This window comes from Drosophila kikkawai, chromosome X (assembly GCF_030179895.1).
Source record: "Drosophila kikkawai strain 14028-0561.14 chromosome X, DkikHiC1v2, whole genome shotgun sequence".
Classification (NCBI taxonomy): Eukaryota; Metazoa; Arthropoda; class Insecta; order Diptera; family Drosophilidae; genus Drosophila; species Drosophila kikkawai.
In genome coordinates this window covers 27,029,633-27,051,650 of record NC_091733.1, presented here as the reverse complement: position 1 = coordinate 27,051,650, position 22,018 = coordinate 27,029,633, and the positions used below count along the sequence as shown (strand labels likewise).

Here is a 22,018-nt window from a genome sequence, read left to right as displayed (position 1 = left end):
TATTTTTATTGCATGCTTTATTCAGTTAAAAATGTGTAAATCAGATCTCCCTAAGAAGAGGTCAGCTTGGAGCAGGTGACCATGTTCTGGGGGAAGGCCGTGTAGTAGGTGACCAAAGTGCTGACGGAATCGTTGACACAGGCGACGGCATTGGGTCCGGTGGTGGGCAGCTTGCCGGCCAGGGTGATGACATTCGCCACCTGCTTCTTCAGGGAATACACTGACCTCAGGGTCTTTATGAAGCAGCTGTTGGAGATCTTGGATCCCTCGGTGTCGGTATTGGCACAGACTCCGCCCTCGCTCTTCAGGTTAACGATGCTGGAGCAGGTGCTAATAATCTTGATGTTGGCATTGATTAGATTGGTCAAATCCTTGCTGGCGGTCACACCGCAACCAATCACATTCCTGTTGAAGCTGGTGGCACTGTCCTGGATGCCGGCTACCCACTTGAACACACAGTTGAGTCCCTTGATGCTGCGCAGAGCCGTCTTGATGACCTTGTAGGTGGCGTCAAAGATTCTCAAATCTTCTATGGAGATTCTCCAATCTCCGTCCAAATCCAGCGAGGAGTCCTCGCTGGGAGGGGGCACCACCAAGGCATTTACCTGCAATTATTATGTTTTATTTTCACTCAATTAATGTTGCTGGGTTTCGTTTTTATTTGAAAACTCACGCAGAGCAGGCACAAGGCCAGAGCAAAGAGGGTAAACTTCATGTTTTCGTTGTTGCAAACAAACTATAACGACCCTCAACGATGGTGGGCCTTTTATATCGTTGGACTGCCTCAATCCTAGATACGAACTCATATTGCAAGATAACAAACCCGAAGCTTATTTTGGAGGCTTACATTAGGTAGTCTTCGCCTGCATTATAATTATGAAGAAGAGCAAGAAAACATATTCTAAATATTCTGTGAGTAAATTTTAAATTCCTTTTAATTTTTATGATATTAAATATTATGTTTACCAATACATAATAATTAAAAACTATTGTATTCTTGGATAATAAATAAAATCAACATTTTTTAAATATTATTCACCTAACAATTAGTATTCATAATGTTTATAAAAAGTTATTTTAGAGGGTTAATACCAAAAGTCGACTTGATCTAGTCACATTGACGCGGCACTGTCTGTGCTTTGCGGCTTCTGGCTGATAAGGCGGTAAGCCAATTGAACAATTACACATCGAATGTTAATTTATCTATCAAAATATTTAGAAAAACCTTTAAGGAAAGCGAACACCCGGACCTATCAAGTGATAACGAGGCTTTACATACCAGTTTTTTTTATAGTTTTAAGCGTTTTTTAGGCTGCTTATAATATTTATTCAATGGTATACTTTTGGCCAAATTTTAATTTAAAATTAAATGAATCTAAAAGAAGCAGTTTACAATATAATAACAGTTTCCGAATTGCATTTCATGCCTTTTTGGATGAATTACGAACATTTGAAAAAGAGGTTTGTTTTCTGGCTGAGTTATGAACCTCTGACATTTAGTTTTTTGCTTCTTATTGTTTAAAAAATTCTTTAAAAATTACAGGTAAGTATTTCAGTAAAACTGAGTAAGCAGCTTTGTTAAGCGTAAAACAACGAACTCAGAACAGCTTTCCGATTTGAATTTCATGCGCGTTTGGATGAATTATGAACATTTGAAAATTAGTCAAAATGTCAAATTAAATTGATCCAATTTTTCAAAAATATGTAAGGGGTACCATCATTAAAATTCTCAAAAATTGAGAAAAAATGACATTGAAAACGTAGTATGCAGTTTTGTTAAGCTTGAAAAAGGCAACTCAGAACAGCTTTCCGAATTGAATTTCATGCGTTTTTGGCCGAGTTATGAGGGTTTTTATAAATTATAGGCATCTCACTAACTGCCAGTGATGCTCATCTAGCTATTTTGCTATATAGCTTATAACTCGGCCAAAAACGCATGAAATTCAATTCGGAAAGCTGTGCTGAGTTGCCCTTTCTAAGCTTAACAAAACTGCATACTCAGTTTTGCTAAAATACTTACCTATAATTTATAAAAAATATCAAGAAAAAATGAGAAAAACCCTCATAACTCGGCCAAAAACGCATGAAATTCAATTCGGAAAGCTGTTCTGAGTTGCCCTTTCTAAGCTTAACAGAACTGCATACTCAGTTTTGCTAAAATACTTACCTATAATTTATAAAAAATATCAACAAAAAATGAGAAAAACCCTCATAACTCGACCAAAAACGCATGAAATTCAATTCGGAAAGCTGTTCTGAGTTGCCCTTTCTAAGCTTAACAAAACTGCATACTCAGTTTTGCTAAAATACTTACCTATAATTTATAAAAAATATCAAGAAAAAATGAGAAAAACCCTCATAACTCGGCCAAAAACGCATGAAATTCAATTCGGAAAGCTGTTCTGAGTTGCCCTTTCTAAGCTTAACAAAACTGCATACTCAGTTTTGCTAAAATACTTACCTATAATTTATAAAAAATTTAAGCAAAAAATCAGAAAAACCCTCCCAACATTGCAATATAGCTAGATGAGCATCACTGCCATTAAGCCCGATTTTATAGCCTCCCAATAATGCAAAATAGCTGGATGAGCATCACTGGCAGTTAGTGAGATGCCATTTTGTCCCAATAATGCAAAATAGCTAGATGAGCATCACTGACAGTTAGTGCGATGCCATTTTGTCCCAATAATGCAAAATAGCTAGATGAGCATCACTGACAGTTAGTGCGATGCCATTTTGTCCCAATAATGCAAAATAGCTAAACGAGCATCACTGACAGTTAGTGCGATGCCATTTTGTCCCAATAATGCAAATAGCTAGATGAGCATCACTGACAGTTAGTGCGATGCCATTTTGTCCCAATAATGCAAAATAGCTAGATGAGCATCACTGGCAGTTAGTGAGATGCCATTTTGTCCCAATAATGCAAAATAGCTAGATGAGCATCACTGACAGTTAGTGCGATGCCATTTTGTCCCAATAATGCAAAATAGCTAGATGAGCATCACTGGCAGTTAGTGCGAAGCCATTTTATCCCAATAATGCAAATTAGCTAGATAAGCATCACTGGCAACTAGTGAGATAGATGCCATTTTCTACCAATAATGCAAAAAAATAGCTAGATGAGCATCACTGATGCACTTGGGCATCACTGCCATTAAAACCCCCAATATTGAAATATAGCCAGATGAGCATCACTGATGCAAGTGAGCAAAATTTTTCATTCAATTTGGCCGTTTTCCAAACTGGGGTAACAGGCGAACAGAAATCAGCAGCAAGCAACTGAAAACTGGTATAAACTGTTATAAAAACTTTTGGGCAGAAATAATAATTGGTATAAACTGTTATATTTCATTTTATGCATTTATACCTATTTGTTGCCGACAACAACAGCTTGATGGGAACAACAACTTTTTTACAACAACATCCCTACAGCAGCCCATCCAAATTTCTGAAATTTTCCATACAAATTGGCCGTTTCCCAAACTGGGATACCAGGCGAACAGAAACCAGCAGCAAGCAACTGAAAACTGGTATAAACTGTTATAAAAAGTCAAAGTTTCGAACCATTGATCTTGAAGAAAGCGAAGACTCAAACCAGATGTGACCATATTGTAAATTTTTTGGCTAAAATGTTGCTAAAATGCACCTGGGCACACTGAAACTGACTTTTGCTATTAAAATATTTAGATTTTTCCCCAAACCCTATTGATTAAAAACAAGATGCTTTATTTATTATTTATTAAATACTTTTTCCCACCGTCGTGTCGCACCTAACGGCGCAACAAAACGTCCACGTCAACGCCATCGCCCAGCCGGCGAGGTCAGCTTCTTCAGTTCTTCCGGTTGCCCCGGCGACGCATGGAGGCGGTGCACTTAGGGCAGTACCACTTGCCCTTCGGCGGCTGCGTTATGCCCACGCAGGGGTAGTGGAACCACTCGTAGGGACAGGCGTCGTTGTCGCAGGCCACCATGTCGCCGTAGGACACCTGATTGCAGGTGCAGTAGCGCGGCTCGTTGGGATCGTACGACCACTCGCCCTCGTTCGTCTGCTCCACCACCAGTCCGTTCTCGCCGATCGTCAGGCTGGAGCCAGGAGTTAGCGCTGTGCTGGGCAGGGTCATGCTGGCCACTCCGGCTGTAACCCCGCCTCCAGCCACATTGTTGGGGTTGCCCGCCAAGCCAACGGCTCCTGCCGTCGCCATGGAGAGAGATCCGTGGGCCAGGCCAGCAGCCGAGAGATTCGTTGAGGCTGCAGCCGCCGCCGCAGCTGCTGCTGCTGCTGCCGCCGCCGCCGCCGTGGAGAGCATGTCCACCGACTCCACGCTCATCGAGGAGGTTGACGAGGCGATAGAATTGCCGCCGGACGTGGAGGCGCCCAGTGTCTGCACGGCCGCCAGAGACGTGGGCAGCGACAGGGCCGTGTTTAGCTTCTTCTTCTGCTTCTTCTCCTGGTGGTGACTGCTGCTGTGCCCGCTGTGGCTGCTGCCGCTGCTGTGCCCATGGTGGCCATGCCCGTGACCATGTCCATGTCCATGTCCGTGGCCGGTGTGATGCGTCTGGGAGTGATGAGTGTGATGCGAACTGCTGGTGGCTCCGGCGGCACCGCTGGTGGCCAAAGTTGCTCCGCCAGCCACTGCCGTCGTTCCGCCTGGCTGCTGTAGACCACTCTGGCCCGCCTGTGACCAGAACTCCGCCGTAGTTCCTGCACCGCCATGGATGGCCTCGTAGCTGGCTTTCAGACTGGCCGTCCGGCGTCCCTGCTGCATCTGCTGGGTGGCCACTATCGCTTGGCTGGCTGCCGCCGCAATGGCACTGGAGGCGGAGGCTCCACCGCCAAGCTGCTGTAGGTTGTAGGTAACCGTGGCACTGCCGCCGGCCGTGGGATGTCCCGCGTGTCCATGTCCAGTGGCTGCTGCGGCTGCAATTGGTGCCGTGGTACCCACAGTTTGTCCCTGCGCCTGTGCCGCTCCGCCTCCTCCTCCGGAAGTGGTCAGCACGCTGTGGGCCAAATTCGTGGGTAGCTGACGCACCACCGAACCGGCAGCTCCCGTCAGGGAGGAAGTGGTGGCCAGGCTGCCGCCGGCGGCACCAACGCTCACGCCCACGGCTACGGGCAGGGTAAGATGCGTGGCGGCTATGCTTCCAATATGATTAGAGGCCTGGGCTTGCGCGGTTGTGACGCTGGCCAAGCCAGCGGCCGCTGTGGCGGAGGCAGCGTTTGATCCCGGCACGGCCGCCGAGCCGGAGGCGACAACGGGCAGGGAGTGATTGAGATTGGCGCGCTTCTCCTGAACGGGCACCGTGCAGATGGTCTCGCGTCGCTTTTCCAGCTTGCGGTGCCGCTGGCTGGCACTTAGTTGGGCCGCCGAGATGCTGGTCAGAGCTCCGGCATTGGTCAGCGCCATCACGGTGGATCCAGTGCCGGCGGCAGTGGCTGCTGCCATGTGGCCCGCAGAGCTGTTAACCAGGCTATTGGCCGAGCTGGCGCCATAGTAGCGGTTCTCCTTCTGGTTCATGCTCAGTAGCAGGGCGGTGGCTGCGGTGGAGTTGCCGTCCAGCTCCAGGGAGCGACGCTCGAGGATCTCGGTGATGCCATTGTTGTCCGCCTCCAGTTCGCATTTGAACTTGAAAAGCTCGCTGTCCAGGCGGCGCAGATAGCGCTCGACAAGCTCATGGATTTGCGTCGCAATGGCCACCTTCTCGTCGGCGTCCTCCATCACCTTGAAGTACTCGCCGCGCAGGCTGTGGAACTCTGTGTCCATGGACTCGTGCTGCAGCTCGTCGCGCTTGCACTGCTTGAAAAACAGATGCGCCTTCTTGTCCAGCGAATCCATGTTATCTGTGGAGGGAAAAAGAGAGTTTATAGAAGATTAAATGCTGCAATTAAAGTTTGTTTTCGGGGGGGACTCACTTTGCACTGCAAGATCGAGCTCGCGCATCTCCGTGAAGCGGTCGCGCAGCTCCTGCGGCAGGTGCTCGATCATCTCCAGGTAGTCCTCTAGATAGAGCATGTTTGATGTGTTGCTGCGGGGGCCCGGGAAAGCGAAGCAGCAGCAAATTAACAAAATGATTGGTAAAAATTTTCACAAAAACTGTGGCAGTGTGACCAGATTGTAATATAGAATATTTCCTGCATAAAGTTATCGATAAATCTGTGCAAAATAGTGGATATTTGCTGTAACTTAAGCTGGTCACACTTGGATGATTTACTATACACAAAGTTATCGATAGTTCGATGACAATTGTGGATATTTGACCTAACTTAAGCTGGTCACACTTGACTTAATCGCGATACCTAAAGTTATCGATAGTTCAGTGTTGCCAGACCGTCAAGGTATAATGGCATTTCACAGCACTAGTGAAATTTGAAAATAAACGTTACTTTCTGAAATTGGCTGTTAAATACAAAATTAAAATAAATTGCGCATATAAATTACAAGAATCCAAGTTAAATTTAGATATTTGCTCTGCTGACTTAAACCTAATCCTTTGATTGTTCAACTTTATCGTTTATTTCACTTATTGCCAGGCAAATGCGCTTTGCCACCGTCTTGGGTCTGGGCTTTGTAGCTTCTCGGGGACACGCGTCCTCGTCCCCGCATCTCTCATATTACTACAATACATACATAAATGTAAAAAGCTTAGCTTAAACTTAACGAAAGGGCTTAGAGTTTGGAGTTTGGAGTCTAGATTAACTTATTTCGAATGCGAGGGCGGCGCGGGGGGAATGTGATCCAAACGAGGTCTGAACGCGAACGCAACGGAGCGCAACAGAAACCAGTCAGGCTGCTAAATGCATCCAGCCAGGGGAGGCCTTTCTCCAAGCGCTCCGAATGCGCCAAGCAGGAGCGGAAGGGGGAGGCGGAGGCGGAGGAGGAGGGTTCTCCAACAGCAATACTAAACGTAATCATAATACAACACACACACAAGACATCGTAAAATGCTAATCCCTACGTACACAACACAACACAGTCGATTTCCCCCCCTCACCCAGCATACCTCCCTCCTTCCCCTATATAGCCATCTCGGGCATCTTGTTGTGCTTGAGGTTGATCTGGACGCTCTGCGAGAACATCTTGATGATGCCATAGTTCTCATTGGCGTACACCTTCAGGAAACTGGGCACATTCTTGTGGAGCAGCTCGTGACAGAACTGGGGATACCTTCGATAAGCCGGCTGCTTGTCATCCCAAATGGCCAGCAGATCGCAGTCGTCGCTAAAGGAGAGCAGGGGGAAATGTAATACTCGATCTCAAGAGGCTTATGCCCAAAGGCATTATTACTCACCGCACTTCGTTGGTGCACTCGTCCAGCGATATGATCAAGTACTGGATCTTCAGCTGGGCGCACTGATTGTAGATGTCCGACGACTGCTGGCGACTGTACACCGAGTACACGTGCTCCGTGCGGTCTCTAAAGGAGAGCGAGAGATTGCAAATTGATTAGTAGAAGCCAGATAAAGGGAGACGGAGCTAGTGGTTTCCCCTCTCCCTCTAATTGGAGGAAAGGACCCTTCTCCTCCTGCCACTCACGCCATCTGACGCATCTCCAGGTGCGCATGGTTCACAATGGGCCGCTTGGTGGTCAGGTGCACGGTGCCTATAATCTCAACGGGTCCCGCAAAGACCGCATCCCGCTCCGTGTTGAGCTTGATCCACTCCAGCATGCTGTCCAGGTCGTCGGCATTGTGACGCGTGGGAAGATACTCCTCGCGAATGTTCTGGAAAGGATTAGGATGACTAGTATGAGCGCTTAGTTTGAGGGCTTAAAAACAGAAGGTCAACTCACCACCATGCCCGGATCAAACATGCTCAGCAGGAAGACGGCCAGGGAGACCGACCAGAAGATGTTGCGCTGCCGGTGGTACCACACCTTGGAGCACACTGTGGGCGCAATGACGCAGCCCTGGGTAAAGCTGAGGAAGAAGAGCTTGCGCACGGCCAGGCCAATGACGGTGAAGACGAGCATTTGCAGGAAGCTGTACATACAGTGCAGGTTGAAGATCTGGCCACTAACCGTGGGCACCACGGAGCTGCTGCGCCTGGAGCCAGGCACCCGCTTCTGGCGGCGCATGGAGGCGGATGAGGATGAGGATGGGTTCGTGGAGGTGGGCTCCCCCTTGTCTTGCTCCTCTTCGGGGGATTTGGACGGAGCATCTGGATTTTCAGGAGCATCTGTGGAGGATTCAGCTTCCTGGCTAATTGGTTCCTCCTCCTCCGGCGGCTGCTTCTCGTCGCCAAACAGCGGATCACCAGCCGCCTCTTTGGTCTCCTGCGCCCGCTCCTTGCGCTGCTTGTCGCTGTTGCGATGAATCTGCGCCCTTAGCCGCCGGATGTCCTGCATAAAGTCATCGCGGGCCGGCGGCTGCTCCTGGCACAGCCGGGCCTGTGCCCGCTTATAGCGCTCGTAGTCATAGTCGCAGCTCTTCAGCAGGCGGAAGCACTTTTGCAGCTGCAGCTCCGTTTGCCGGTTGGACATGTCGCCCATGGACACGCGATGCTCCTCGAGAAAGTCCTCGAGCACATAGTTGCGGGCACGCTCCCGCTGCTCCTCGCTAACCGAGCTGGCGGCGGCGGCGCCGCTCTTGCGCCACCGGCGGAAGAACATGGCCAGCATGACCACACCGTACATGCAGTACGGCTTCACGATTAGCGTCTTCACCAGCTGCCACAGCTCCGACCAGGCGATGCGCGCGTACAGCGGATTGCAGGCCGACAGGTTGGCCACAAAGCCCACCTTCACCTGGAGCGCCCAGTGGGCCCAGAGGTCGCAGTAGTGTGTGTGCAGCTCCAGCAGCTTGCCCTGCATGCTGCTCGCAAAGACCAAGGCCAGCAGGATGAACTTTAGCGAGAAATAGTCACCCTGCAGCGGATCGTGGGTGGTGTGCCCCAGCCGGCGGCTGCGCACCTGACGCACCAAGGTGATGAGGAAGACGGACAGCGAGACGCTGAGCTGCCAGGTGCAGAGCAGCTGGCTGTTGCCATGCGACATCACAAAGGCCAGGGCATGGCCCACCAAATGCGACAGGGAATAGTCCAGGGCGAAGGCATTGGCCACGCCCGTGGGCAAGGCACTAACGTTCCAGGACGTCATCACAATGAGGATCTGTGTGGTGAAGATGAAGGTGGAGAACTGCCAGGAGAGCAGAGCGCAGGCGGTGAACAGCGACATGGCGAATATCTGTGCAGGAGGAGGAGCAGGAGCTAAGTTAATTGTATTCCCAAGAGGAAAGCTTCTCTCTTGACCCACCATAAACACCCGCGAGGTGTGCCGCTGCCGATGAATGATGCGTCCAATGCAGATGCACAGGTAGAACATCTGCAGGAAGATGAAGGGGAAGGCAAAGTTCTCCCGTGCAAGGGGTCGCTCGTAGATCTTTGCCACGAAGCTATGGAACATCACATACGAGATCACGCCATATATCCCACCGAACACGTTCTCGCTGAGCAGCGTCCCGTAGAGATACAGCACCAGCAGGGTCACCCCGCCCATCAGCCACACGAACTCCAGGTAGAACTGCATGGGCTGGACCATGGGATTGAAGCCGGCGCGTACCACATGATAGAAGTACCTGTAAAAAGAATTATATTAGCCTTAGGGTGCTCCTTCTCCTGCTCCTGGACACACTCACGCCGTGACCAGCTCCGGCAGCACATAGAAGCGCTGCAGCACATTGACGCTGTGTGGATACTCAATGTCCGTGACGTTCTTCAGCTGCTCGTAGCCGTGCCAGAAGTCCGGCCCGTCGGCCAGCCGCTTGTAGAAGGCATAGTACAGGGCGTCCTCCCGTCGGAGCAGGGCCTCGCGCTCCAGCTGGTTCAGCTGCTGGATGTTGGTGCGCGTCTCGAAGATCACGCGCACATGCTGCACGTACAGGAAGAAGAAGCCGGAGCCTGGGAGGTGGGAGGGGGTGGTGCAACGATGATTAATCTCGAGCTGGCGCCCGCCGGCCGGACAGGGGGAGAGACTCACCGATAAGCGCATGCGACAGGATCACATACAGATTGGGCTCGCGCATCGTGCAGCTGGTCGTCGTCGTCTCACTGGGGGGCTGTGGCCAGCTTAGCAACCATTATTTATTTCACAACGAATCGTTTTCGTATTTCCTTTTGCACTCCTTTCGCTGCGGCGGCGGACAAGAAAACACAGGCACCGATCAGCTGTGGCCCCGAGTCCAGGCAGTGTGGCCAGAGGGCGGCGCTGCCAAAATGTTCTTTTCTAGGCGCAGCTGGTCACACTGACCTCAAGCGTTTATGCGTTTTAAAACTCATGAATTGTATGAAATAAACCACTGAAAATAGTACAAACTTAAATAAAAACAACTTCCTGGAAAATAGGAAAAACGTGCCAGCTTTTCTTGCCTTTCTGGCTACTCTCACTTGTTCAATTATACTAAATACACGTACTTTGCGATGTTCCTTGCTCTTTAATTCACAAAGTCGCACGCATAAACTGAGTAGGTGTCGCTTGCTTTTCACACTTTTCATTTGTAGTCAGAGGAAAGTCGTAAATAAACATTGGAATCGCCATGAACCGCTACGCGGTAAGCTCCCTGGTGGGCCAGGGCTCCTTCGGCTGCGTGTACAAGGCCCAGTGCAAGGAGGACAGCAAGGTGGTGGCCATCAAAGTGATCTCCAAGGTGAGTGGCATCCACAGAAGCAACAAGTATACATTGAACATGTCAATTTCCAGCGCGGACGATCCACACGGGAGCTAAAGAACCTGCGCCGCGAGTGCGACATCCAGGCCCGGCTGAAGCATCCGCACGTTATCGAGATGATCGAGTCCTTTGAGTCCAAGACGGACCTCTTTGTGGTCACCGAATTCGCTTTGATGGACCTGCACAGGTATCTCTCCTACAATGGGGCCATGGGCGAGGAGCCGGCCCGCCGGGTCACCGGGCATCTGGTATCGGCGCTCTACTACCTGCACTCCAACCGCATCCTGCACCGCGACCTCAAACCCCAGAACGTGCTGCTGGATAAGAACATGCACGCCAAGCTCTGCGACTTTGGGCTTGCCCGCAACATGACCATGGGCACCCATGTGCTCACCTCCATCAAGGGCACCCCGCTGTACATGGCCCCGGAGCTGCTGGCGGAGCAGCCGTACGACCATCACGCGGATATGTGGTCCTTGGGCTGCATCGCCTACGAGAGCATGGCCGGTCAGCCGCCGTTCTGCGCCAGCTCCATCCTGCACCTGGTCAAGATGATCAAGCACGAGGATGTCAAGTGGCCGAGCACGCTGACCAGCGAGTGCCGCTCCTTCCTGCAGGGCCTGCTGGAGAAGGATCCCGGCATGCGCATCTCGTGGACCCAGCTGCTGTGCCATCCCTTCGTCGAGGGTCGCATCTTTATAGCTGAGACGCAGGCGGAGGCGGCCAAGGAGTCGCCCTTTACTAATCCAGAGGTCAAGCCTTTGTCGAATCAGGATGTAGGCGATCTGGATGAGGCCTTGGCTGCCCTGAACTTTGGCGAGGCGCCGCCGCCGGAGAACCTGAGTACCTCGCGGGATAGCATCAATGCCATAGCACCCAGCGATGTGGAGCATTTGGAGACGGATGTGGAGGACAATATGCAGCGTGTAATTGTCCCCTTTGCGGATGCCTCGCTTAGGGATCTGTCCGCGGTGAGGAGTCACCAGCCGCCACCTGTCCACCAGCCGCTGCTCAACTCGCACACCTGCTACGTGAGCGGCAACTCGAACATGATTCTGAATCACATGCAGGACAACTTTGACTTCCAAGCTTCTTTGGGAGGCTCGCAGCCGCCGGCGCAGCCAAAGATTCCTCCAGCTGTGGTGCGGCAGTCGCGCAGCAAGGATCTGGAGAAGCGCAAGCTTAGCCAGAATCTGGACAACTTTTCGCTGCGTCTGGGTCACAACGGTGCGGCAGAGGTGGCTGCCACGCAGGAGAAACCCGTGACACAGGAGAAGCTGTTGTCACAGGAGAAGAATCAGCCCAAGCCGCCGTCCCATTCCCAGGCAAATGCACTTCCACCACAGCAGGCCTTAAAGCATTCCCTGCACTCCACCAACGAGGAGAAGCTGAGCAGCGAGTAAGAGCTCCATATATAGCCAGAGGATTCCCTCGACTTACTCCCCCTTTCTTCTTCTTTTCCTCCCCCTAAAAAGCAACACACCGCCCTGCCTCTTGCCCGGCTGGGATAGCTGCGACGAGTCCCAGAGTCCGCCCATCGAGAACGACGAGTGGCTGGCCTTCTTGAACCGCTCCATTCAGGAGCTGCTCGACGGCGAGCTTGACTCCCTCAAGCAGCACAACCTGGTGAGCATCATTGTGGCGCCGCTGCGCAACTCCAAGGCCATTCCCCGGGTGCTCAAGAGCGTGGCCCAGCTGCTCTCGCTGCCCTTTGTCCTCGCGGATCCCGTGCTGCTGGTGGATCTCGAGCTGATCCGCAATGTGTATGTGGATGTCAAGCTGGTGCCCAATCTCATGTACGCCTGCAAGCTGCTCCTGTCGCACCGCCAGCTCTCGGACTCGGCCGCCTCTGCCCCGCTGACGGCGGGCTCCCTGAATCGCACTTTGCGCAGCATTCCGGAGCTGACCATCGAGGAGCTGGAGACTGCCTGCAGCCTGTATGAGCTGGTGTGCCACCTGGTGCACCAGCAGCAGCAGTTCCTCAGCCAGTTTTGCGATGCCGTGGCCATTCTGGCAGCAAATGATCTCTTCCTCAACTTTCTCACACATGGTAGGTGGTGGGGCTATGGAGGGGGAATCACTAGGTAACACTCTTTTTTCTCTCTTTTTAGACTTCCGGCACTCTGATTCCGACTCGGCCTCGGTGCGCTTAGCCGGCTGCCTGCTGGCCTTGATGGGCTGTGTCCTGCGTGAGCTTCCCGAAAACGCCGAGCTGGTGGAGCGGATTGTCTTTCATCCGCGGCTGCACTTTGCCGAGCTCCTGCAGAGCCGCCACCACTTGCTTCGCCAGCGTTCCTGCCAGCTCTTGCGGCTGCTGGCCCGCTTTAGCCTGCGCGGCGTTCAGCGGATTTGGAATGTGGAGCTGCGGTTTGCCTTGCAGCAGCTGGCTGATAACCACTCATATCCTGCCCTGCGCGGAGAGGCGGCCCACACCCTCGACGAGATCAGTCACTTTACCTTTTTCGTTACCTAGCCGGCACTGTCGTTTATTGGGGTCAGGCGTCTCTATCCAAACAGATCCTGAATGTTGCCCTGGAAGTAGTCGATCAGCTCGTCAATGTAGTTGCCGAAGCGATCGAAGTTGAGCAGGTAGGAGCTATCGTTGCAGTCCTGCTCGTACATCTCGTTCAGCTTGGACACATCCTTGTCGGAGAGGCCGCGTCGCTGGCCCAGCGAGGCGTACGGATCCTTAGGGGAGAGGGTAAAATTAATATAATAAATACTTGCTAAGGTTTAAGTTCTTGTATACATAAATAAACAGGTTAATCACAGATTCTAAGTGGAGTTAAGGCTTCCGCTAAGATAGGATAAGATAAGAACTCGTAATTGAGGTAAAGGAAATACTCAGCTTGGTTTGGGATGGCGGGCTTTAGACAACTTGTGTGGTTTTTTAGTTAATTTTCCACTCAAATCTGACTTAAAGCCGTTTATCCTAGCCTGACACATACTGTTCCTCGCAAGAATATAAAGGTAAAGACAACGTTGTTGAAACACACAAGCTCCTGCCCTTAGAATGTATAGTTATATATAACGTCTTACGGTTTGTAAATAGATTAAAGAACTATTGTTACAAAAAAGAATTATGTGACGAGCAAGAATGTATTTTTTTTTTATAATAATATAATATCCCATAATAATAATATATAAGAATATATGATGATGTTATTATTATATTTTTGTTAAAGTGAAAGTTGCCACTTAAACTACCAAGTATTATTTTGAATTAAATGCAGCACCAACTATGCCACACAATTATTAATAGTTTCATGTTAATGCCAAAGGGGTATGGTATGGGACTCATTATTTTTCGTTTAAATAAAATTTTTAAAAATTAAAATTTTTATTATTATAAATGTCCAATATCTTGGGAATATATTGTCAAAGTTTCACATCGATCAAAGCAAATTTGCCAAAGTTATGCTTAGTTAAACGAAGGTCCTTCTCGAAAAAGTTCAAGCTTCAAAAAGTTTCAAGCGCTCTCCTGAAGAGTGTCACTTTAAAAGGCGGTAACTCAAAATCTACTGAGCCTATTGGCATGAAATTTTGCACATAAATTCTTCAACTAATTTTACAAGTACTCACGTCGAGTTTTTCTTAATTTTTAATTTTATTATATTTTTAATTTAAAAAATAGCTCCAAAATAGCTCAAATATCAGAGTTTTAACTTTCAATTTCGAAAAACAAAATCTAAATAAATTATTAAAAATAAAAGCGCCATGTCATTACCTTGAGACACTTATTCTTTAACAAATGAATACCTTTTATTTATATATCTGATGATTCTGTGGACAGTACATCCTGTACACTGCAATCGAACATTTGTTTTCAGGGCACTCGAGAGATTTCCTATAACTGTTAGATCCCTAAATATTTTTCAATACAAAATTCAACACAAAATTGTTTAAATGTTGTATTATTTGAGGGTTTTTAATTCATTAAGCTAAGTTTATCCGTTTTGCCACAGTAAATTTTTGAAAAGAGGCCCCCCCTAATTTACATAGATTTACGAAGATGGGTTAAGGGTCTTCCCCTACTCACCAGCGGCTCAATGGTGGCCTTGCCGTTCTTGCTAAACGCCCGGGAGCTGTAGTGCATGACACTCTGGTAATCGTACTCCACGCCAAAGTTGGTGATATGCGTCCGGGCGTACTTGTTAAAGTTGTGCGCATGCCCGTCGAGTATGTTCTCCCAGTTGATCTTCACGTACTCATCGCGCTCGGTGGCGCTTTGCTGGTGGTAAAAGCCCAGCGCATGGAGCAGCTCGTGCACCACCACGCCATGGGTGACGCACTTGGGAGTGTTCAGGTTAAGCACCTGGCCACCCTGCCGCCGGCCAACGCTGGACCAGCAGCCGGAGTAGTTGCCCTTGATCAGCAGCCAGTGCTTGTCGCCCTGCTCGTAGGGCCGGAAGCGAATGCAGGTGCGTTCGTGGTACTCCTTGAAGGCCTTCAGTATCACCATGGTCTGGTTGGCATCTGCCAGGCGAAGGGAAGTGCTTTAAGGGACGGTGTATTTGCAGGAGATATACTCACCAAAGTCCTGGGGATCAATGTAGAAGGGTACGGCTGCCTCCGGCCAGGTGAGCCGCTCGTTGAGCAGCCCGTTCCTCAGCAGCTCGCGGTGTAGCATGATGTCGCCCTCGAAGAGGCCGCAGTGCTCCCAGATGTTCGTCTCGCTATCCTCCGTCCAGAAATTGAAGGCGGGACCTGCAAGGGGCAGAGGGATTATCATTAGCTCTTTGGTGGCTTCTCCTCCTGGTCGCACCTACTGTTGTGCCTGCGCAGCATTTGCATGTTGGCGCCCCACCTGGGACTGGGAGGGACCCGCGGCTGAGGGGATTTTCTTCTAACTGTCGCTGTTGCTGTTTCCGGTTCCGGTTTCAGAGTGGCGCCCATGGCCAAGGCCGCCATCAGAGCCAGCGAGAGGCCGGGAACGATGAGCTCTCTGCTCAGCATTGTTGGGTTAAAAGAAACGCCGGCTGGGCCGCGTTGCCGCTTTTATATGGCCCTGCGTATGGGCAGGGCAGCGCCAATTCCCATTCCCATTGCCATTACCATTACCATTACCATACCCATTCCAATTGAAAGTACGAGTGAGTACTGAGTGCTGAGCGATCGGAGTGAGCTCGACGCCCACGCCGACGGATTTATGCATAACATAACGGATTTATTGGCTCTCTCTTTCGGCGCGCATTCGGATTCCCCCGCCACGGCTCCACGGTTCCACGGCTTCACGGCTTTTACGGCCTTTGGATTTTAAATTTAACTGGGATACTGGGTTATCAGTGGCAACGGTCTGCGCATATGAAAATAGAACAGTCACCAGGCCGACCACAGGGCAGTCTCCTTCTTCCACGTGACCACGTGGGTCACGTCCACGAAGAGAACAACATACATGTAGCCTGGAATGGGGGTCGAGCTGCAAAGATTAACATTTTAGTTTGAACATTGCTCACCTGGTGTGCGTCGAGCCATCAATTGATGCGATGGTGGCATCTGGCATCTGTCAGATGCCGTGACAGTGGCAAAAGTGAGATGTCGTCTCCCTTTCTCTGACCCAGACCCGGATGGCTTCACCAGTTGTCTGTTGTCCGTTGTCCGTTGTCCATTGCCCGTTGAGTGGGTCAACGCGACCGAAAGTGGGTCGCAACCAGGAAGCCACAGCACCCACAAGATTGGCAGAACACGATTTTGGTAACCCACTAACCGGAGGAGGGCTTGGTGCCAGGAATGCCATTGGCAGGCAGCCTCTGCGATTTATTCGCCGACCCACAACTATTCGGTTAATCTGGAAACTGCAATCTCGGCAATCTAGATCCATCCAGAAGACGCCAAAAGCCAAAGCGAGGCTGGAAACTCGGCAATTACCGTCGTCGCACACATTTTTCTTTCTAACTAGTTGCTGGTGCTGCTGCTGCTGCACTTTCACTACGAAATTGCACCAAAATCTAAGCTGCATTTCAATGATTTTGAGAACATTTTGGTCATGGCAACTGGCCTGGCCTGGCCTGGCCAGCGGATGCAGCAGTCACTCCGCTGCAGCTCCATGAAAAAAAAAAAAAACACATTTGACGTACTATCTGAGATGTACTTGATCTTTGTCGAAAACTTGACACACTTTTTTCGGTCAACGGCTGGCAAATGGCAACGACTTCCAGCCCCGGAGAGTGTGTGTAGCTGCTCCAGCGGAGCGCGGCGGCGGAAAATTCGAGGGAAATCGCTGGCAGTCGCGTCATCAGCATCAGCAGCAGCAGCAGCAGCAGCAGCAGCATCAACATCGTTAAAATGCAATTTTCAATTGAGAAAGTTAAGCGGCAGAGATTGTAAATTTGAGACAAGCGGCCCGGGCCCGGGCCCACATCCACATCCACCGAGAGCTATGTGGTTAGATGCCTCTTCCTCCCGGCTGTAATTGACTTCCTGCAAGGCGCCGAGAACGTTGCAACTCATTAAAGCACTCGAAAAAAATGTTACGAGTTGATCTTTGAGAATTGGGCTTAAGAATATAATTAAAAAGTGTTTTAAAATGGGTTTATTATTTATAAAAAAATTATTTTTTAAATCTTTATAGTAAGAAAATAATTTTAAAATTTTGAATTGGTGAAAAAGTTACTTTAAAAATTATTATTATATATATTAGTATATATTTTTTTTAATTTATCTTAAGAAAATAATTTTAAAACGTTTTAAAATAGTTTTTTTATTCATAGAAAAATTAATTTAAATTCTTTATTGAACATATAATAATTATAAATTTTAAAATTAAGCACAATAGTAGAAGTTTAAAATGTTTTAAAATTGGTTTCTTTTTCATATAACAATTACATTAAAATCTTTATTTTATATATTATTAAACTTTGGAAAATTGAGCTCCAGAAAATTATGAAAATATTTTTTAAAATAGCTTTCCAAGTGATATACAAATTTCTTTTAAAATCTTGATCATATTTAATATATTCTCCTGTGTAGCAATGCCACTTTTGGGGCTGTGTTGTTGGCCAAACTCTTGAGAGGCACGGCAATTGGACGTTGGAGGACCTGCATCTGCATCAGCGGGTTCTCGGAGTCTGGCCTCATCTCTTGCTTTTTCACTTTTGGCGCGCGACAGTCACTTTCTGCGCCAGTGGCCCAGAAACCGGCATTGTTTGCGGAGCCATCGACTCTAGAGGCGCATGTATATGCAAACTGGAGAGCTGGGAGCAGCAGCAGCAGGAGGAGGAGGAGCTTGAGGAGCTTGAGGAGGAGCACTAATGTTCGATACGATGGCTCAGATTTCTCCACTTCCTTTTGGCCACTGCTGCTGCTGCTGCTGCTGCTGCTGACACAAAACTGTCATCAACATATCAGCGCCGCTTTGGGGAATGTCAAGTGGCTGGGCAGAACAATGGACCAATGGAGGTGGCTTTGGGGATTTCACCCAAACGGAAAAGCAGCTTTCCCACCAGCTTCCCCGGTTACGGCACTGAAAACTAGCAAATATCAAAAGCTGGCTAGCTGGCTGGCTGGCGTGCGTAAAAAAATGAAATCAAACCCAAATCCAAAACCAAAACCAAAACAAACTTCAAAAACCAGTTGCGGCAGTTTCCTTCCGGAATCAATTATTTTTCACTTTGCTGACTTTTCACGTTCATGGTCAACAGATCTGCGGCAGGCAACACGGCACAAGGCACACGGCACACAAACGGCATGCAACAGTGCCCAGTTCGGCAGTGTGTCAGTAGTGGCAACCACTCTGCGTCACGACCGAGTGCCTTGTTTTGTATTTTGCAGTTTGTTTTTTTTTTGTTTTTGTCTGTTTTGTTTCGTGTTTTCCATTTTGGCTCTTGTGCATTTTCGTGCCGCTTTTCGTGCGCTTTTCCGAGGAGGACAGATAATGCAGCCGCATTTCGTTATTGTTTAACGCTTCCCATTTTTTTTTTGTGACAGCGAGAGACCACCGACCGGTAGACTTTTCCAAGAAATTTCCATCCGTCAATTCAACATTAGTTTAATTGGTGAAATTGACTTGGATTTGTTGCTTTGTTTTTGTTAATTTTTTTGTATTTGTGTTCGTTTAGGCGAAAGTATGTGGTCTCCATATGCGGTCATAGCTAGGAGGAGCCTGTTACAGTTATATAGTTTATATAGTGGCTTCCAGAAGGGTGTCAAGGTGAAGCGCGATCTGCGCCCCAAACGAAAGACTTAGGCAACGAACTGGCAGCGGCATATGGCATATGGCCTGGCAGAGCGAAAGTTATCTAGCCAATTGATTGATTACCAACTTTCTACCGCCAGAGAAATTATAATAAATGCAATTTGCAATGATTCTGAGGCAGGAGCGAAAGCAGAACATATATATTTTACCTGGGGCTGCCAGGAGATCGAGTTAATTGCCTCGCCGCGACTTGTGCACCTGAAAAAATAAAGATCAAAGATCTGAAGAGGCACTTCTCTGTCTCACTTTGAGTTCAAGATGGTTTTTGGTTCTTATATAATCCTCATATCTTCCTCATATATTCCTCATATCTTCCTCATATCTTCCTTATATCTTCCACATATCTTTCTCATATCTTCCTCATATCTTCCACATATCTTTCTCATATATTCCTCATATATTCCTCATATATTCCTCATATAACCCTTATATAATCCTAATATGTTCCTCGTATCTTTCTCATATCTTCCTCATATCTTCCTCATATCTTCCTCATATCTTCCTTATATCTTCCTTATATCTTCCGATTATTTTCCTCAAATCTTCCTCATAAATTCCTAACATATTTTTTAAGAGTAAAAAATTTAAATATATAATATTTAGTTTGTTTAGGCTCTTTTTCCTTCTATTAAAACCCACAAATTGCTTTGGTTTTCAAGTGCAAATTTTATCCAAGCATTTCCCTGAAATTTTCTTGACATTTCCCTAGTATTTCCCAAGCATTTTCCTTACATTTTCCCCCCATATCTCGTTGGCATTGAAATCTTACCTAACCCAACTAAAGGCCATGGCTTGTGCCACTTTCGGGGCATCGCGCATACGCCACCGATCCTCGCCGGCCTGGCACTTCGGCTAAGACCTCGGCTTGTGCCTCCGTCTTCGACTTCATCTTCGTCTCGGTCTCGGCTTAAGCTCCTCTCTGGCTTTGACTCAAACTGAGCGCTCTCTTTGCCGGCTCTCTTCAGAGGTTTGAGTGCTTTTCGCTCGAACATGTTTGAGTTGTTTGCTCAGCTGTTATCACTGGGGGCGCCGGCGAGGTAGCCCCAAAGCCATTCGCCAACGCACCGTTGCTTTGATAAGACGTGTGTCCAAGAGAGAGAGGGAGAGAGCGAGAGAGAGAGAGAGCACAACATTGCGACGTTGCAACTGCAACTGCAACGGCAGCCGGTTGCGTCTGATAAGAGGCGCCCGAATGCCAAATGTATGCCAAATCAAGTGCATTGAACTCGAGCGGGGCCACCGCAGCAGCCGCCGCAGCAGCAGCAGCAGCAGCAGCAGCAGCAGCAGCAGCAGCAGCAGCAGTAGCAGCAGCGCAGTCACAGCCTCGGCGGATCCTTTTTCCGGCTGGAGATCCTGCTAAGCAAATCTCTCTGTGGCAGTGGCTGCTATTGATATTTCTGCTGCTGCTGCTGCTGCTGTTGCGGCTGCTACTACTGCTGCTGTTGCTGCTGCTGCTGCTGCTGCCTCTGTTGCGAGTTCATTGACACTTCACCTACTTGTATTCAAATTCGTATACAAATTGAGTTGCAAACAGCTCTTCTGGGGCGAGTACTGTCCTGGGGCCTGAACTCTCGCTTTCAGGACACTTTTGCGAGTCTTTAATGAATCGTGCTAGAGACAGAGACAGACAGATACTTGTATATATATATATAAAGAGAAAGAGAGAGAGGGAGAGATCCGCTAAAACTGCAAAGCCAAGGCGCAAGCAGCAGCAAGCAGCAGCAGCAGCAAATTTATAACCAAACTTTCTAAAGTGTGAAAAGGCAGCGGAGGGAAAAATAAGAAACATTAAAATTAAACAAGAACTCACAGCTCGTAAAGCTCGTAAAGCTGCTGCTGCTGCTGCGGCTGCCAATGATGATGATGCTAATGATGATGATGATGATGATGATGATGATGATGCTGCTCTGCTGCGCGCAGAATCTGCAGCAGAAAGAAATTTTTTACGGCCTATCTGCGGCGCTGCTGCCTACGATTCGGAGTTGCCCCCTCTGCCCGCCCCTTTGGGGGGCTCTTACTCTTTTTTTTTTGGGTTTTTTTTTTTTTTTTTTTTTTTTTTGAGAGTATTTGAGTTTTGGAGTCGGTTTTTTTGAGGGCAATTAAAAAGTTGTCGAGCTGCGTTGTCGATTGTCTGTTGTCCGTTTGTCTGTTTGCCTGTTGTATTACCGCTGTTTGGCCAAAAATTTACCGTTGCCTTCTTGCCCAGATGTTGGTCTTTTTTTTTTTTTTTTGGGTTTTTTTTTTGGTTTTTTTTTTGGTTTTTTTTTTTGGGCCCGATTTGTATAGGCCTATCGCGACGCGTCTCTCTTGGCTTTCTTCAATCCATTGAGCTCGGCACGGGTCTGGTTTATGGCTTTAATTGAATTTAATGCCCTAGGGTACAGTGCACTTTGCCTATATGCAAATTTGGGTATGAGATGGCTTTTGGAGAGAATTAATAAAAAATAATAATAAGCCCAAGAGATCTAGACAGGTTACTAAGCTAGGTAAGGTATCAGTTTAAAGAGTTAACTGGTTGAAACTTAACAAAAATTTGTATTTTTAGAACAGTTAACAAGTCATAAAGAAGGAATTAAGATATCCTATAAAACAAGACACAAATTAACAAAAAATCAAATTAACTTGCAAATCTACAATATTTTTGTACCAGTTTAGCTGATGATTTTAATATAAACATGAATATAATGTAGATTAATATTTGAAACCTTAAGCAATCGAAAAGTTCTACCAAGTTCTGCCTACACAAAATATACTTAAAATTAAGAAACAAATAAGGGCTTAAATATAAATAAAACCAGTAAAATTAAGTATTTAACTAAATATTTAAATCAATATAAATAGAAGTATACAAAATACAAAAATACAAACCACTAAATTTTCAATTAAAGTTGCCAATGCCTGTGTGCATTTTCTACATAATTAATATCACAATTTAGATATCCTCTCTCTTGCTTTGTGGAAAATTGAGGGGAAAATGCTGAAAAATATACGCATTGCATTGTGTTTGTTGGGGGGGCTTGGCCTTGGTTTATTTACCAAATAGTTCAGGCAATTTGCACTGAAAACTGCGTCAAATTCTATATACTTTATTTTTTTTCGCAGCGAGATATGTATGCTGCGGGTGGGCGTGGCACGCGGGGGAGGCGTTTGTTTGATTTGAT

The 22,018-nt window shown here is 48.0% G+C and overlaps 5 protein-coding genes across 5 annotated transcripts; 1 reads left to right on the top strand and 4 right to left on the bottom strand.

Moving 5' to 3' along the window:
* LOC108082910 (uncharacterized) lies at positions 1-746 on the bottom strand. The gene is made up of 2 exons (XM_017178494.1): positions 674-746; positions 1-605 (listed from the first exon to the last, which is right to left on the bottom strand). Exons 1-2 carry the CDS (start codon positions 713-715, stop codon positions 51-53), a joined length of 597 nt encoding a protein of 198 aa, XP_017033983.1. The 5' UTR covers positions 716-746; the 3' UTR covers positions 1-50.
* A 2,980-nt stretch (positions 747-3,726) lies between these two features.
* On the bottom strand, positions 3,727-6,106 carry Ing3 (Inhibitor of growth family, member 3). The gene is made up of 2 exons (XM_017178576.3): positions 5,915-6,106; positions 3,727-5,842 (listed from the first exon to the last, which is right to left on the bottom strand). Exons 1-2 carry the CDS (start codon positions 6,012-6,014, stop codon positions 3,834-3,836), a joined length of 2,109 nt encoding a protein of 702 aa, XP_017034065.1. The 5' UTR covers positions 6,015-6,106; the 3' UTR covers positions 3,727-3,833.
* A 378-nt stretch (positions 6,107-6,484) lies between these two features.
* On the bottom strand, positions 6,485-10,176 carry LOC108082950 (C-mannosyltransferase dpy-19 homolog). Its single transcript, XM_017178566.3, has 7 exons — positions 9,976-10,176; positions 9,635-9,896; positions 9,253-9,574; positions 7,792-9,183; positions 7,536-7,723; positions 7,291-7,416; positions 6,485-7,220 (listed from the first exon to the last, which is right to left on the bottom strand). Exons 1-7 carry the CDS (start codon positions 10,019-10,021, stop codon positions 7,016-7,018), a joined length of 2,541 nt encoding a protein of 846 aa, XP_017034055.1. The 5' UTR covers positions 10,022-10,176; the 3' UTR covers positions 6,485-7,015.
* Positions 10,177-10,479: 303 nt separating this feature from the next.
* fu (STKc_STK36 domain-containing protein fused) lies at positions 10,480-13,893 on the top strand. Its single transcript, XM_017178565.3, has 4 exons — positions 10,480-10,642; positions 10,696-12,062; positions 12,139-12,713; positions 12,775-13,893. The coding sequence occupies exons 1-4, from the start codon at positions 10,532-10,534 to the stop codon at positions 13,134-13,136; spliced, it is 2,415 nt and encodes an 804-aa protein (XP_017034054.1). The 5' UTR covers positions 10,480-10,531; the 3' UTR covers positions 13,137-13,893.
* LOC108082902 (hatching enzyme 1.2) lies at positions 13,169-15,619 on the bottom strand. The gene is made up of 4 exons (XM_017178485.2): positions 15,433-15,619; positions 15,197-15,370; positions 14,703-15,139; positions 13,169-13,351 (listed from the first exon to the last, which is right to left on the bottom strand). Exons 1-4 carry the CDS (start codon positions 15,617-15,619, stop codon positions 13,169-13,171), a joined length of 981 nt encoding a protein of 326 aa, XP_017033974.1.
* Positions 15,620-22,018: the final 6,399 nt, after the last annotated feature.

Bases quoted from the DNA above. Each gene is read 5' to 3' on its own strand.
- LOC108082950 (XM_017178566.3), bottom strand. From the start codon at position 10,021: ATGCGCGAGCCCAATCTGTATGTGATCCTGTCGCATGCGCTTATCG. The intron at 9,575-9,634 runs GTGAGTGTGTCC...TTCTTTTTACAG, and splicing joins CTGCCGGAGCTGGTCACGGC to GTACTTCTATCATGTGGTAC. The intron at 9,184-9,252 runs GTGGGTCAAGAG...CCTCCTGCACAG, and splicing joins ACACCTCGCGGGTGTTTATG to ATATTCGCCATGTCGCTGTT.
- fu (XM_017178565.3), top strand. From the start codon at position 10,532: ATGAACCGCTACGCGGTAAGCTCCCTGGTGGGCCAGGGCTCCTTCGGC. The intron at 12,063-12,138 runs GTAAGAGCTCCA...CCCCCTAAAAAG, and splicing joins GAGGAGAAGCTGAGCAGCGA to CAACACACCGCCCTGCCTCT. The intron at 12,714-12,774 runs GTAGGTGGTGGG...CTCTCTTTTTAG, and splicing joins CCTCAACTTTCTCACACATG to ACTTCCGGCACTCTGATTCC.
- LOC108082902 (XM_017178485.2), bottom strand. From the start codon at position 15,619: ATGCTGAGCAGAGAGCTCATCGTTCCCGGCCTCTCGCTGGCTCTGATG. The intron at 15,371-15,432 runs GTAGGTGCGACC...TGCCCCTTGCAG, and splicing joins AATGCTGCGCAGGCACAACA to GTCCCGCCTTCAATTTCTGG. The intron at 13,352-14,702 runs GTGAGTAGGGGA...CTCTCCCCTAAG, and splicing joins AGGCCACCATTGAGCCGCTG to GATCCGTACGCCTCGCTGGG.
- LOC108082910 (XM_017178494.1), bottom strand. From the start codon at position 715: ATGAAGTTTACCCTCTTTGCTCTGGCCTTGTGCCTGCTCTGC. The intron at 606-673 runs GTGAGTTTTCAA...TAATAATTGCAG, and splicing joins TGGCCTTGTGCCTGCTCTGC to GTAAATGCCTTGGTGGTGCC.
- Ing3 (XM_017178576.3), bottom strand. From the start codon at position 6,014: ATGCTCTATCTAGAGGACTACCTGGAGATGATCGAGCACCTGCCGCAG. The intron at 5,843-5,914 runs GTGAGTCCCCCC...TTCCCTCCACAG, and splicing joins GCTCGATCTTGCAGTGCAAA to ATAACATGGATTCGCTGGAC.